At 50.5% G+C, this 12997-nt stretch overlaps 1 protein-coding gene across 2 annotated transcripts in view; it reads right to left on the bottom strand.

The window, feature by feature from the left end:
• ALMS1 (ALMS1 centrosome and basal body associated protein) overlaps nucleotides 1-12997 on the bottom strand; it is a 222885-nt gene that overhangs the window by 85561 nt on the left and 124327 nt on the right. For both annotated transcript variants that reach the window (XM_078674479.1, XM_078674480.1), the window contains one exon: nucleotides 541-666. In XM_078674479.1, coding sequence (XP_078530605.1) covers nucleotides 541-666 — 126 coding nt within the window. The remainder of the gene's footprint in view (nucleotides 1-540; nucleotides 667-12997) is intronic.

Below are 12997 nucleotides of genomic sequence, written 5' to 3' on the forward strand. Positions count from 1 at the left end.
TCTGGGCCTAAATCCATTGTTTCTTTGTTCACCATGCCATTCCACTTTGGACCCAGCCATATGCAAATCAGTCTCATTGAACAGTCCAGCCCGAACTGCCAAGCCTTGTCCTCCCTGGACTGGAAACAAGCATCCTAGGACCGGTTTCGGGGTTTCACCCCTCGTCAGCCAGGCTAGCTTGATTCCAGTGGCATGGAGAGCACGGGTCCCACGTCTTTTTTTGCTGTAACACTATTGAATATTTGGCCTCCAAAAGCCAACTTCTCTTCGGATGAAAGTCTTAAGGCCTTCGCTTGTAGATTTTTCACGCACCCACAAGGCAGAGGAGTACTCATGGAGGTAGCCCATATCGGCTGAAAATAAGGCTTTTTGGACCAGATTAGGAGATCTTATGAACACGTTTAAGTTGCTTAGCACTTTAATGCTTTAGACAGAGCACCGCTACAGAAAGCTTGAAAATAACACTTAGTGATAATTACACCAAACATGCACATACAACAATAAGCATATTACATTTCTGAATGATATTTATTTATTTACCAGAGTGTGTGCTCTCAACAGTAGTATCTGATCGGACAGGAGATAATCTGGAAATACTCTCCGGATGGAGGACATAGTACATTTCTGCGCTTCCCGGAGGCCGATATGGCAACAGCAGTTGTTGATCTGCAGCAGTGTAGAAAAAGGAAATGAACAAAAGTCTTTTGGATATTGGACATATACTAGACGTCAGCAGGTCTAGTGTCAGTCTAACTTCGCAATCTGCTCGGGCCATTTCCAGGTGTAACACTTTACACACCCATAGCTTGCATTAAAAATTTTGCATCGAAAACTGTTAACTCGGGCATTGTTTTAAAAAAAAAAAGATATTTATTCATGTACGTATCTACAGACTCTCAATACCCAAGTGTTACATTTGCTACTTAAAGTGTACATTGGGTAACATAAGGCAACAATACACGAGGAATGATGTTTTTCCAAGTGTCTGGGAATCATTTGCTCACTTTATGACTACAGACATAACTATCTATGGATTCTTTAGAGAACCATGGTAAATAACAACAATTTAAGAAGTTATAAACTTCTTTGGGCACAGTTAAATTAAGTATCCAACGGCGGAGCATGTATAAGGTGCGGGGAGGTGGATGACATCATGCACAATGCTTACAAGCAGGCAAACTACCTACCGCCTGTATACCCCAATAACTAGTTGTTGGTAAAGATACGCAGACTTCTTTCTCTCAGCCGATACTGTGGCACCCTCAGTAAGCTGGACACATTTATTTAGGCAGTAGCCCCTCCTATTAATTATTTATTTTGTACCCTTTTTTGCCCCTCATAACCTTTTTTATCTTTTTATGTCCACTGAATTTTTGAGGTGTTGTCCTAGGGGTTAGGTGTTGTTTGCCCTCATAGTCCCTTTTCTTCCTGAGGCCTAGGTGCCTTTCCTTACTAGAACTAGGAGATACACAAAATGGTGGCCATTAACTGCCATAACTGCCACCCTAGAAGAAAGACCCATAGGATAGAATAGGGACCTTCCAGAATCTTCTGGACCCTGCTGGACCCTTGGAGGTCAGTCTATAAAAGACCAGGGACAGGGTAGCCATTTTGTGTAGTCTAGAGAGCTTGAGGAGTGAGGCAGTGGCGTGGGGAGGTGGGCGCACAAGAAGTAGTTCGTTTATCTGTAAGGTAGACAACCTCTTCGTGAGGACGTTCCTCCCCTAGCCCTTGACCGAGCCCTGTCGTTGGTTTCTGACATTTGAGGGAAGCGGCTTCGTAATCACAGCTTGCCCCCTCGAGTCCCCCTTTTCCCCTGCCTTCACAGACTCTGGCCGCTGACTGTGGCAAGCCCCGCTAGTCCGCCTTACCGGTTCCCAAGAGAGGGAGGCAGGAATAAGTTAGGCGTCCTGTGCTGCCCGGAGAGACACTGGTGAGGAGGATAGTGTCTGCGGAGGTGGTGCCGGTCAGTGCGCATGCCCAAGGGTAGTGTGGCCAACTGTTGTGGAGAGCGAGGAAGCGCCGATCAGCGCGCAGGCCCAGAAGTGGTGTGCCTGACTGCCGGAGTAGGAAGGGAGGCGGCGCCTTGCCGAGACACTGCTCCCCCGCGCCTGCTCAGTGGCGCGATCGTCGAGAAAACTGAGGAGACGGCGCAGGTGGCCGAATCACCGCTAGCCCAGGCAGGCCTCCTCTCGGTGCCGGTTTGAAGAACATCTGACCCAGCCCACGAGGGAGGAGCCGCCGGGAGAGGAGATCTGGTGAATACGGGCTGGATGGCTGAAACGGCACATTACTCGACTGGCCCCAAGTAAGGTGGAGATAAAGGGGGGGGGTTGTTGTATGACTGGGAAAACAGCCGTGAAACCGAAAGGGAGATCTTTCTTGGCCCCTAATACTTTGGATAGCTGAGAGGCCAGCCCACGAAGTTGGGGAAGACTGAGACTAAAAGTCATCAGGATTAAGAGTAAAGAAGAATAAGTGAAGCAGGGGAAATCAACTGGGCTGAAGAAGAAAACTGAACTCCTGTGGCTGATAAGGATGGGGATTGAGGTCTAATTTTGTAATCTCTTTCAGAGGTGGAAGGGGAGGAAAAACTGTGACCTTACCTTATTCAAGCACATGAGTTAGCTATAAATGAGCTGATTGCAGCATGGAACCTGGCATCTGAACCCTGGGGTTACTCATCTGATTGTAGGGAAAGTGTCACACAGTGGATACCACGGTATCATTCCAGATTTCTATTGCCCGGATATTCCTAAGGTGTTAAGCCAGGGTGTAATGTGAATTAATGGTTGAAACTGTTTTAATGTAAAGCCAGAAATGCAGAAGTAATTGAAGAAGGAGGGAGTGAGGAAGTTTACATAAACAAGAAGCGTAAATGCACTGAATTCATTGTAACTGTGGTACTGAATTAGCGTTTGAACACAAAGTAAGAAGTCAACAACAAAAGAGATCATAAAGCTTTTCTACTTTTCTAAAATTGGTGTAGTGTCCTTATTTTTGAGTGGATGGACGTTATGTTACTGAAGGGTGTGACGCAAACTTAACACATGTACCTTTGAGTTAGGCCTTCCCATTTAGTGCCAAGCTACCCTATGTGACTTGGAGACCCCCAGGTCCAACATAATTGGTGTCTAGCGGTGGGATGAGAACTGTGTTTGCGTCTACTCTGCAGTAACTAAGTGTACTCCACAGGCCTACACCTGGAGTTTTCTCCTGGCGGACTTCCAAATTACTTCTTTTGCTTTTTCTAAATTTACTCCTGGTGGTGGGTGGAGGTAGCTTCAATTTGTCCCTTTTGAACCAATTCTTCCCGAGTGGTTGTCCCTATATCTCTCATAAGCAAAATGGAATTTGCTCTGGAGGAACTGGAGACCTATACTACAGCCCAGCTTAGAGACTTTTGCCAAAAGTGGGAGTGTTTTTTAAGCGTGGTGCTAAGAAGGGGGAACTCCAGACCAGTTTGAGGGCTTGGGTGGCAGCACATGGAGAGGGAAAGGAGGAGGAAGAGGAGACGGACCGGGACACAGTCATAGAGGTAGAAGGATTGTTTCCACTTGAGATGGGGAACCTACTACCAGGACCTAGGACCCTTTCAAGGGAGGGCAGCAGTGTCTCCGGAAGAAGCTTAACCGAAGCTGAACTAGTGGACAGGAGGGACAAGAGACAGCTGAAGTGGGAGTTAGCCAAGATGGAAAAGGAGAAAGAGGAACAGAGGATGGCTCACGAGTTGAAACTGAGGGAGCTAGAACTCAAGGCCCTACAGATAGGACCCTCTAATTTTCCAAATGGTGGCAGCGAAACAAAAGAACTGACCAGGGAATCCAGACCCTACCTACCTAAAGATATAGTTGCCAGCTACAGCTCAGGGGATGACATCGCCAAGTGGCTGGCTGCCTATGAGGTCTCCTTAAGAGCCCATGGGATCCAGGAAAAACACTGGGGGGGTGGTTTATACAAATACATGCCTCCTACTGGACGGGATACACTATTGGCCCTAGAGCAGGATGAGCAGACCCACTACCCCACCATGAAAGTGGCGCTGATCAAAAAGTTTGGACTGACCCCAGAGAAGTACAGGCAAAAGTTCAGGGGAAGTCACAAATTAGGCACACAAAATTGGGTGGATTTCCTGGACTATGCAAGGAAGGCCCTAAAGGGTTGGATACAAGGCAGCGAGGTGAGGGACTATGAGGGGTTGTGCGACCTTTTTCTCAAAGAGCATCTACTCGAGAAATGTTTTCCCGAGCTGCGTCAACACCTGGTGGACAGCAAGCTGACCAACCCCCGGAAGCTTGCAGAGGAGGCGGACATCTGTGCAAGTACCCGGGTGTCCTCAAAGGGGACTGGAGGGGATTCCCAAAGGGCCGGACAGGGCGCCCCCCAGAAGAAGGAGGGGGGAGATAAAAAGCGGGAGTTCTCAAAAGGGCCCCAAAACAGTTTCTAGGGAAAGGGAACAGGATTCACCCCTAAGGCTAACCCGCCCCGGAACCCTCATCCTGGCCAAAGCCAGCAGCCAAGGGTTGTCCACTGCTTTGAGTGTGGTGGTGTTGGACATTATAAGGGAGATGTCAAGTGCCCAAAGAGACCACCCCCTCCCACCGGAGGTAAAGCCCCGGGAGTAGCTAGTGTAGCGCTCGGGGAGGAGTTGCCCTTAGATAAGGGGGTGAGTGGGCGGGTGTCACCTTAGTGTCCCTGGGAGACCGGGAGATGGTTCCTAAGATCCAGGTGCCCCCAAATACTACCAAGTATGGGCAATGGATCACCATCAATGGCCAAAGAGGGGAGGATCTGTGAGACACAGGGGCCAGTATGACTATGGTGAGGAGTCAACAGGTGTCTCCAGAGCAGGTGATTCCCCATGTACTCCACCCCGCCGCGATGGCTGACGGCAGATTGGGCTACTATCCTGTGGCCGAGGTTCCATTTGAGTGGGAAGGGGTTGCAGGTTCACTTCGAGTTGCCGTAAGCCCTGCCGTGCCAGTCGATTGTCTGCTGGGAAATGACATGGAGCACAATGCTTGAGAGAGGTGGAATACCGGACTCATTCAGAGATGCTGGGTACACCTGACTGGGCCTGTGCAAGCACCAGGTCTGCGACTGCCCAGAGAGGGAGTTCGCCTGGGTTGGAGCCTGGAACAATGGCCCAGCCCGCTGCCAAAAAGGGACAGACCCGAAGACAGGAGAAGCCTGCTTCGGCTTCCACGCCCCATGAGACAGATCGGCCACCTGCGGTGGTGGGCCAGGAGTCCGTGGAGGGGGAAGTAGTCTCCCTGGAGGACCTACCCATCCCTGCTGAGTGGCATGTGGAGGGAGGGCCTACCAGGGAGGAGTTCTGTAAGGGCCAGAAGGAGTGCCCTACCCTTGAGGGACTGAGGCGACAGGCCGAAGTCCAGGCAGCAGGGAACGTTGCAGGGCACTACCACATTTACTGGGAGGACGGACTCCTCTACAGTGAACCTAAGGAACCTTTGCCCGGTTCATCCCGGGCCTTGGTAGTCCCGCAACGATACCGAGCCTTTCTTCTAGAATTGGCTCATGAGATTCCCTTGGCAGGACACTTAGGTCAGGACAAGACATTTGCCCGGCTTGTCCCCCACTTTAACTGGCCTCAGATGAAAGTGGCTTCTGACACATACTGTCGGACGTGTGTATCCTGTCAAGCCAGTGGGAAGACAGGGGTGAAGCTGAAAGCTCCCCTGGAACCATTTCCTGTCGTTAGCACCCCCTTTGAGAGGGTGGGCATCGACATTGTGGGGCCATTGGATCCACCAACTACAGCTGGTCACAGGTTTATCATGGTCCTGGTGGATCACGCCACGCGGTACCCAGAGGCAATTCCTCTGAGGACTGTCACTGCACCTGTTGTGGCTAGGGCCCTGATGGGGATCTTTACCCGAGTGGGTTTCCCCAAGGAAGTTGTGTCCGACAGGGGGACCAACTTCATGTCAGCATATATGCGGGCAATGTGGAAGGAGTGTGGAGTGACCTACCGGTTCACCACTCCATACCACCCCCAGTCCAATGGACTGGTAGAGAGGTTCAACAAGACCTTGAAAGGCATGATAAGAAGTCTGCCTGAGAGCCTGCGGAGGAAATGGGACGTCCTCCTGCCCTGTTTGCTATTCTCCTACAGAGAAGTGCCGCAGAAGGGAGTGGGCTTCAGCCCCTTTGAGCTGCTGTACGGGCACCCTGTGCGTGGACCTCTCAGCCTGGTGAAGGATGGATGAGAAAAGTCTCCCAGAAAGCCTCCTCAGGATGTGGTGAGCTACATGCTGGCCTTCCGGAGCCAAATGGCAAAGTTGTGGAAGCAAGCTTCTGACAACTTGGAAGCCAGTCAGGCAGTAATGAAAGAATGGTACGACCACAACGCTCACCCGGTGGAGTTGGAGCCTGGCCAGAAAGTGTGGGTGATGGAACCTGGAGAGTTGAGCGCTCTCCAGGATCGCTGGACAGGCCCCTTTGAGGTATTGGAGAAGAAGGGTAAGGCCACCTACTTGGTGGATCTTAAGACCCCTCGACAGCCCCTACGGGTGCTGCATGCCAATCGCCTCAAACCCCACCATGAGAGGCCCGAAGTCATCTTGATGATGGTGACTGATGGAGGAGAGGAAGCGGAAAGCGAGCCTCTCCCTGATCTCTTCTCGTCGCAAGAAAAGGATGGGTCGGTGGAGGGAGTGATTCTCTCCCCATCCCTAACTCCTGAGCAGCGAGAGGACTGCCGCCAGGTATTGGAGCAGTACTCCTCGTTGTTCTCCTTTGTCCCGGGAAGAACCCACCTGTGTACCCATGATGTGGACACAGGAGACAGCCCACCAGTGAAGTCAAAGACCTACCGGCTGTCAGACAAGGTGAAGGCTAGGATCTATGGTGAGGTTACCAAGATGTTGGAGCTAGGAGTCATTGAACCTTCCAGTAGCCCCTGGTCCAGCCCGGTGGTGTTAGTACCAAAAGCTGCCCCACCAGGCACCACTCCGGAACTGAGGTTCTGTGTGGATTACCGGGGACTGAACTCAGTGACCAAGACTGATGCTCATCCGATCCCTAGGGCGGATGAATTGATTGACCGGCTGGGAGCTGCCCAATATCTGAGTACCTTTGACCTTACTTCAGGGTACTGGCAGATCTCCCTTACAGATGGAGCAAAAGAAAGGTCAGCTTTCTCCATGCCTGAGGGACACTTCCAGTTCTGCGTGATGCCCTTTGGGCTCAAGAACGCCCCTGCCACTTTTCAGCGGCTGGTGAACCAGGTCCTCTCCGGAATGGAGGCTTTCTCCGCTGCTTACCTGGATGACATTGCCGTCTTCAGCAGCAGTTGGGAGGACCATTTGCGCAAGCTGTTCTCCAAGCCCTGAAACAGGCTGGCTTGACAATCAAGGCCAGCAAATGTCAGATTGGGCAGGGGTCGGTTGTGTACCTAGGTCACTTGGTGGGTAGGGGAACAGTGCAGCCACTCCAGGCAAAGATTGAGGCAATCATGGCCTGGGAACCCCCCAAGACCCAGACTGAGGTCCGAGCTTTCCTGGGCCTCACAGGTTACTACAGTCGCTTTGTGAAGGGGTATGGCACTATTGTAGCGCCCCTCACAGAGCTCACATCCAAGAAACAACCTCGACGGGTAGTCTGGACAGAGGCTTGTCAGCAAGCCTTTGTAAAATTGAAACAGGCAATGTGTGCAGCACCGATCCTGAGGGCCCCAGACTTCTCCAAGGAGTTCATCGTACAGACAGACGCATACGAGCATGGCATTGGGGCAGTGTTATCGCAACTCAATGAAGAGGGTCTGGTTCAGCCTGTAGTCTTCCTGTCCAGGACACTGCTTCCCCGGGAACAGAAGTGGAGTGCAATTGAGCGGGAAGCTTTTGCGGTGGTATGGGCTCTGAAGAAGTTGCGGCCATACCTGTTTGGCTCGCTTTTCCTGGTTCAGACTGACCACCGCCCCCTTCGTTGGCTGATGCAAATGAAGGGGGAGAATCCCAAGCTGTTGAGATGGTCCATCTCCCTACAGGGAATGGACTTCCGGGTGGAACATCGGCCTGGAGTGGACCATGCCAATGCAGACGGTCTCTCTAGGTATTTCCGCCTTAGTGATGAGAACTCCCAAGGGGTTGGGTAGCTCTCCCCACTTTCAGCTGGGGGGGGACGCGTGTTAGACCTGTCTGCCCTCTGGGTAGCCCCTCCTATTAATTATTTATTTTGTCCCCTTTTTGCCCCTCATAACCTTTTTTATCTTTTTATGTCCACTGAATTTTTGAGGTGTTGGCCTAGGGGTTAGGTGTTGTTTGCCCTCATAGACCTTTTTAGGGCTCGCCTGCTGATGCGCTTCAGCGCATAGCTGGCGAAGCTCTATTGTGGCTCAAACAGAGGTTAACCACCACTGGCGATTCCACTGGCGATTCCTTCAAGTGCATGTGCTTTTTAGGTCATTGCGCTTGCGCAAGCCCTAAAAAGCGCGTGCACAATGCCACCAGCCGCCTGCCTGCCTGCCTCGCATTACCACATCAAAGGCAGCCCTCCGAGCGCATTTCTCACCCCCTAATTATTCACGGCCGGCCGGCAGGCACATCAAAGGCTGCTGCTGCCGTGACTCGCATTTCTCCTCCCTCCTCCCCTATCACTGCCCAGGCCGGCCGTACTTTCTCTTTACACGGGCGCCCATTCCTGAATCACTTGAAATCTCTCCACATTATTTGCATTTTGTTAATTAAAAAAATTAACTACAACACAGCGTTGCACATTTTTCTCGACTTCGGAAGGATGAGTCCCAATCTCATTTGTGCAAAGTGTTGTAATGGGATTATTGGAGAGTTAGAGAAACGTGCTCACAATACTTTTACGCGATGCTTGCTTCATTCGGCATTATGCTCAGTAGTGGATCGGATACTTTAATTTATCATGTAGGTCTCCGCTGCCAAAGAAATTCCACATGCCCGACGGCGTCTCTATCAGCCACACATGAGGCAAGGTTAATGTTGATATTTTACCGGACATAAGACTGTATCAACATGTACATGTTGCTGCGCTATGTTTACTGCGCTTTTCAAATAATTTGCTGCGTTTTAACAGAGTGCATCCAAAATATAAGCTGTATGTCTCACTGCTTGTTAAAGTTTTCAATTCTTCTCTACCTTTCCAGAAATTTTCGTTAAGTTGTCTTAAGTGCCATTAATTGGTCACCATCACCGCCCAGGCCGGCCGTACTTTCTCTTTACACGGGCGCCCATTCCTGAATCACTTGAAATCTCTCCACATTATTTGCATTTTGTTAATTAAAAAAATTAACTACAACACAGCGTTGCACATTTTTCTCGACTTCGGAAGGATGAGTCCCAATCTCATTTGTGCAAAGTGTTGTAATGGGATTATTGGAGAGTTAGAGAAACGTGCTCACAATACTTTTACGCGATGCTTGCTTCATTCGGCATTATGCTCAGTAGTGGATCGGATACTTTAATTTATCATGTAGGTCTCCGCTGCCAAAGAAATTCCACATGCCCGACGGCGTCTCTATCAGCCACACATGAGGCAAGGTTAATGTTGATATTTTACCGGACATAAGACTGTATCAACATGTACATGTTGCTGCGCTATGTTTACTGCGCTTTTCAAATAATTTGCTGCGTTTTAACAGAGTGCATCCAAAATATAAGCTGTATGTCTCACTGCTTGTTAAAGTTTTCAATTCTTCTCTACCTTTCCAGAAATTTTCGTTAAGTTGTCTTAAGTGCCATTAATTGGTCACCATCACCGCCCAGGCCGGCCGTACTTTCTCTTTACACGGGCGCCCATTCCTGAATCACTTGAAATCTCTCCACATTATTTGCATTTTGTTAATTAAAAAAATTAACTACAACACAGCGTTGCACATTTTTCTCGACTTCGGAAGGATGAGTCCCAATCTCATTTGTGCAAAGTGTTGTAATGGGATTATTGGAGAGTTAGAGAAACGTACTCACAATACTTTTACGCGATGCTTGCTTCATTCGGCATTATGCTCAGTAGTGGATCGGATACTTTAATTTATCATGTAGGTCTCCGCTGCCAAAGAAATTCCACATGCCCGACGGCGTCTCTATCAGCCACACATGAGGCAAGGTTAATGTTGATATTTTACCGGACATAAGACTGTATCAACATGTACATGTTGCTGCGCTATGTTTACTGCGCTTTTCAAATAATTTGCTGCGTTTTAACAGAGTGCATCCAAAATATAAGCTGTATGTCTCACTGCTTGTTAAAGTTTTCAATTCTTCTCTACCTTTCCAGAAATTTTCGTTAAGTTGTCTTAAGTGCCATTAATTGGTCACCATCACCGCCCAGGCCGGCCGTACTTTCTCTTTACACGGGCGCCCATTCCTGAATCACTTGAAATCTCTCCACATTATTTGCATTTTGTTAATTAAAAAAATTAACTACAACACAGCGTTGCACATTTTTCTCGACTTCGGAAGGATGAGTCCCAATCTCATTTGTGCAAAGTGTTGTAATGGGATTATTGGAGAGTTAGAGAAACGTGCTCACAAGTTACATTTTTATGCAAATCATCTGAGTAAATAAACAATAGCATGGTGCCGTTTGCGTCCTTGACTTGATCTGGTTTTTATTTTTATTTTGCTATTATTCTCACAAAGGCTAAGGTCTGCCTACTTTAGTATTAAGTGCCATACGTCGCATAAGCAACAGCTAACCATTCACTCACCCACGCAACGCCACTCACCCACGCAACGCCACTCACCCACGCAACGCCACTCAGCCACGCAACGCCACTCACACACGCAACGCCACTCACACACGCAACGCCACTCACACACGCAACGCCACTCACACACGCAACGCCACACACACGCAACGCCACACACACATGCAACGCCACACACACGCAACACACACATGCAACGCCACTCACGCATGCAACGCCACTCACGCATGCAACGCCACTCACACATGCAACGCCACTCACACGCAACGCCACTCACACACGCAACGCCACTCAACAACGCAACGCCACTCAACAACGCAACGCCACTCACCCACGCAACGCCACTCACCCACGCAACGCCACTCACCCACGCAACGCCACTCACCCACGCAACGCCACTCACCCACGCAACGCCACTCACCCACGCAACGCCACTCTCACACGCAACGCCACTCACACGCAACGCCACTCACACACGCAACGCCACTCACACACGCAACGCCACTCACACACGCAATGCCACTCACACGTGCAACGCCACTCACGCATGCAACGCCACTCACGCATGCAACGCCACTCACGCATGCAACGCCACTCACCCACGCAACGCCACTCACCCACGCAACGCCACTCACCCACGTAACGCCACTCACCCACGTAACGCCACTCACCCACGCAACGCCACTCAGCCACGCAACGCCACTCAGCCACGCAACGCCACTCAGCCACGCAACGCCACTCAGCCACGCAACGCCACTCAGCCACGCAACGCCACTCAGCCACGCAACGACCTATGCATTTTCAATGCTTGTTCTTCCTGAGGCCTAGGTGCCTTTCCTGACTAGAACTAGGAGATACACAAAATGGTGGCCATTAACTGCCATAACTGCCACCCTAGGAGAAAGACCCATAGGATAGAATAGGGACCTTCCAGAATCTTCTGGACCCTGCTGGACCCTTGGAGGTCAGTCTATAAAAGACCAGGGACAGGGTAGCCATTTTGTGTAGTCTAGAGAGCTTGAGGAGTGAGGCAGTGGCGTGGGGAGGTGGGCGCACAAGAAGTAGTTAGTTTATCTGTATGGTAGACAACCTCTTCGTGAGGACGTTCCCCCCCTAGCCCTTGACCGAGCCCTGTTGTTGGTTTCTGACATCTGAGGGAAGCAGCTTCGTAATCAAAGCTGGCCCCCTCGAGTCCCCCTTTTCCCCTGCCTTCACAGACTCTGGCCGCTGACTGTGGCAAGCCCCGCTAGTCCGCCTTACCGGTTCCCAAGAGAGGGAGGCAGGAATAAGTTAGGCGTCCTGTGCTGCCCGGAGAGACACTGGTGAGGAGGATAGTGTCTGCGGAGGTGGCGCCGGTCAGTGCGCATGCCCAAGGGTAGTGTGGCCGACTGTTGTGGAGAGCGAGGAAGCGCCGATCAGCGTGCAGGCCCAGAAGTGGTGTGCCTGACTGCCGGAGTAGGAAGGGAGGCGGCGCCTTGCCGAGACACTGCTCCCCCGCGCCTGCTCAGTGGCGCGATCGTCGAGAAAACTGAGGAGACGGCGCAGGTGGCCGAATCACCGCTAGCCCAGGCAGGCCTCCCCTCGGTGCCGGTTTGAAGAACATCTGACCCGGCCCACGAGGGAGGAGCCGCCGGGAGAGGAGATCTGGTGAATACGGGCTGGATGGCTGAAACGGCACATTACTCGACAGGCCCCAAGTAAGGTGGAGATAAAGGGGGGGGGGGTTGTTGTATGACTGGGAAAACAGCCGTGAAACCGAAAGGGAGATCTTTCTTGGCCCCTAATACTTTGGATAACTGAGAGGCCAGCCCTAACGAAGTTGGGGAAGACTGAGACTAAAAGTCATCAGGATTAAGAGTAAAGAAGAATAAGTGAAGCAGGGGAAATCAACTGTGCTGAAGAAGAAAACTGAACTCCTGTGGCTGATAAGGATGGGGATTGAGGTCTAATTTTGTAATCTCTTTCAGAGGTGGAAGGGGAGGAAAAACTGTGACCTTACCTTATTCAAGCACATGAGTTAGCTATAAATGAGCTGATTGCAGCATGGAACCTGGCATCTGAACCCTGGGGTTACTCACCTGATTGTAGGGAAAGTGTCACACAGTGGATACCACGGTATCATTCCAGATTTCTATTGCCCGGATATTCCTAAGGTGTTAAGCCAGGGTGTAATGTGAATTAATGGTTGAAACTGTTTTAATGTAAAGCCAGAAATGCAGAAGTAATTGAAGAAGGAGGGAGTGAGGAAGTTTACATAAACAAGAAGCGTAAATGCACTGAATTCATTGTAACTGTGGT

The sequence above is a fragment of the Lissotriton helveticus genome, chromosome 2_1 (genome assembly GCF_964261635.1).
Source record: "Lissotriton helveticus chromosome 2_1, aLisHel1.1, whole genome shotgun sequence".
NCBI classification, from domain to species: Eukaryota; Metazoa; Chordata; class Amphibia; order Caudata; family Salamandridae; genus Lissotriton; species Lissotriton helveticus.